The 1734-nt window shown below is 61.1% G+C and overlaps 1 protein-coding gene across 1 annotated transcript in view; it reads right to left on the minus strand.

The window, feature by feature from the left end:
• The window catches only part of PPM1G (protein phosphatase, Mg2+/Mn2+ dependent, 1G), a gene marked incomplete at its 5' end in the record, with an annotated part of 9717 nt that overhangs the window by 2266 nt on the left and 5717 nt on the right, over positions 1–1734 (minus strand). The window contains 3 exon segments of the mRNA XM_009070614.1: positions 1–108; positions 732–869; positions 1278–1734. The exon segment at positions 1–108 is cut by the window's left edge and continues 124 nt beyond it; the exon segment at positions 1278–1734 is cut by the window's right edge and continues 58 nt beyond it. Of these exon segments, the coding sequence (XP_009068862.1) occupies positions 1–108; positions 732–869; positions 1278–1734 (703 nt within the window).

Raw genomic sequence — 1734 nt, forward strand, 5'->3', positions numbered from 1 at the left:
CTTGCCGCCCTCGGACACGACGCAGCGCGAGTCGCCGGCATTGGCCACGATCAGCTGTTTGCCGCGGATCAGGGCCACGACCGCGGTGGTGCCGCTGTCCGAGCCGGGCTGCGCGGGAGGGCTGGCGTGAGGTCTCTAAGGGGAGTGGCACCAGCTGCCACAGCCCCAGTGCTGCCCCCGACCCCGGGGTGCTGTCTCACCCCTCAGCACCCGTGGAACGGTGCAGAACCCGGGAGAGGGGCAGGCAGTGCCTCAATCCCAGCCTCACACAGCTCAGTGGGTCAGCATCCTGCAGGGTTCCACATGTCCTGCACACCCCCTGCTCTAAAGTGCCGATTCCAGCCCCAGCCCAGCTCCAGCAGATCCTCACTGCAAGCCACGAATGTCCCCAAGAGGGGAAACTGGCACCGTGGAAGTCACATCCCCTTTACCTGACCCTCCTGGGCCCCCCTGGCCCTGCTGCCACGGGCTGAGGAGCTGCAGCCCCGGCTGGGTGAGGAGCAATGCTGTGCCCTGGCACCATGCTCCCCCCACACCAGCCCAAGACTCTTCCCAGGCACCCCACACCCAGCAGCAGGGTCAGCCTCTTCCACCCCGAGCTGCTGCCCAGATCCAGGCCCATCCCTCAGTCTCTGCACAGCCCCAGGGTGTTCTATCCATCCCCCGACCAGGACCAGCCCCTTGCCCCTGGCTCCATGCTATGCTGCAGAACACAAGAACAGGGTGTGCACCTCCTCTTTCCCCTCCATGCCTGGTAACAACATTTCCTCCTCTTCATCCTCATCCTCCTCTGCTTCTTCTGTGTCATCTTCATCATCCTCATTCTCTGCCTCTTCACTGCTGTAACCATCCTCATCCTCACTGCATTCCTACAGGAAAGGAGAGAGAGCACAGGAGTCACACAGGACACTCGGTGCCCTCCCCGCACTGGTCCCTCCATCCTGGGACCGACGGCAGCTTCCCCAGAGGTGTGAGGTGACCTGGCAGTGTCCCCCACACCTGATGGCCTCAACCAGAGCAGCTGGTGTCACTGCAGCAGTGGATGAAGGGATGGTGCATGCAGCAGGACCGAGGGCTATGGCCGCTGCAGGATGTGGGTGTGTGTCCTTCGGGGTTAGCGCAACAATCCCAAACATTCCCATGGGATGGCCTCAAAGGATCAGCCTGAAACACCTGCTCCTAGGACACACCTAGGATGAGCCAGAGGCTCAAGCACCACCGTAAGCAATGCATTCTGCCCAGCCACAAGGCCACTCTGCCCCAGTGCTGTTTCCTACCTCACTGTCTTCCTCCTCTTCCTCAACCTCATCTGACTCATCCTCACTGTCCTCAAAAAATTTGGATTTGGCTGTGCGCTGGGGCTTCCCCGTGGAGGAGCAGGAGGGCCCGGCCTCCCCAGTAGAAGAGGTGACGGCCTCGTCACCTTTGCCTAGTTCAGGCTTCTGCAGAGCAGGGCTGTGGCCTCCAGCGCTGGCTTTGTCTGAGGTGGAGGAAATACCCGTGATTTCTTCCTCTGCCTTCCCGTTCTTCCTCTCCTTGCGGTCGGGAAGCTCCCCCGGGTCAGCCTCTCCGTTCATGTTTGACTCCCCATCATGCTGCTTGCCTGTGCCCTCCGCAGGGCTCTCCCCAGCTGCAGCTACACACTTGGCTTTCAGGTTCTTGCTGCAGTTTTGTCCATAACGGGTGAGAAGCTCCTCGATGGTCATTGTGGCTTCTTCGTGCAGGAGAGCAGCT

Source organism: Acanthisitta chloris, unplaced genomic scaffold (assembly GCF_000695815.1).
Source record: "Acanthisitta chloris isolate BGI_N310 unplaced genomic scaffold, ASM69581v1 scaffold3960, whole genome shotgun sequence".
Lineage (NCBI taxonomy): Eukaryota > Metazoa > Chordata > Aves > Passeriformes > Acanthisittidae > Acanthisitta > Acanthisitta chloris.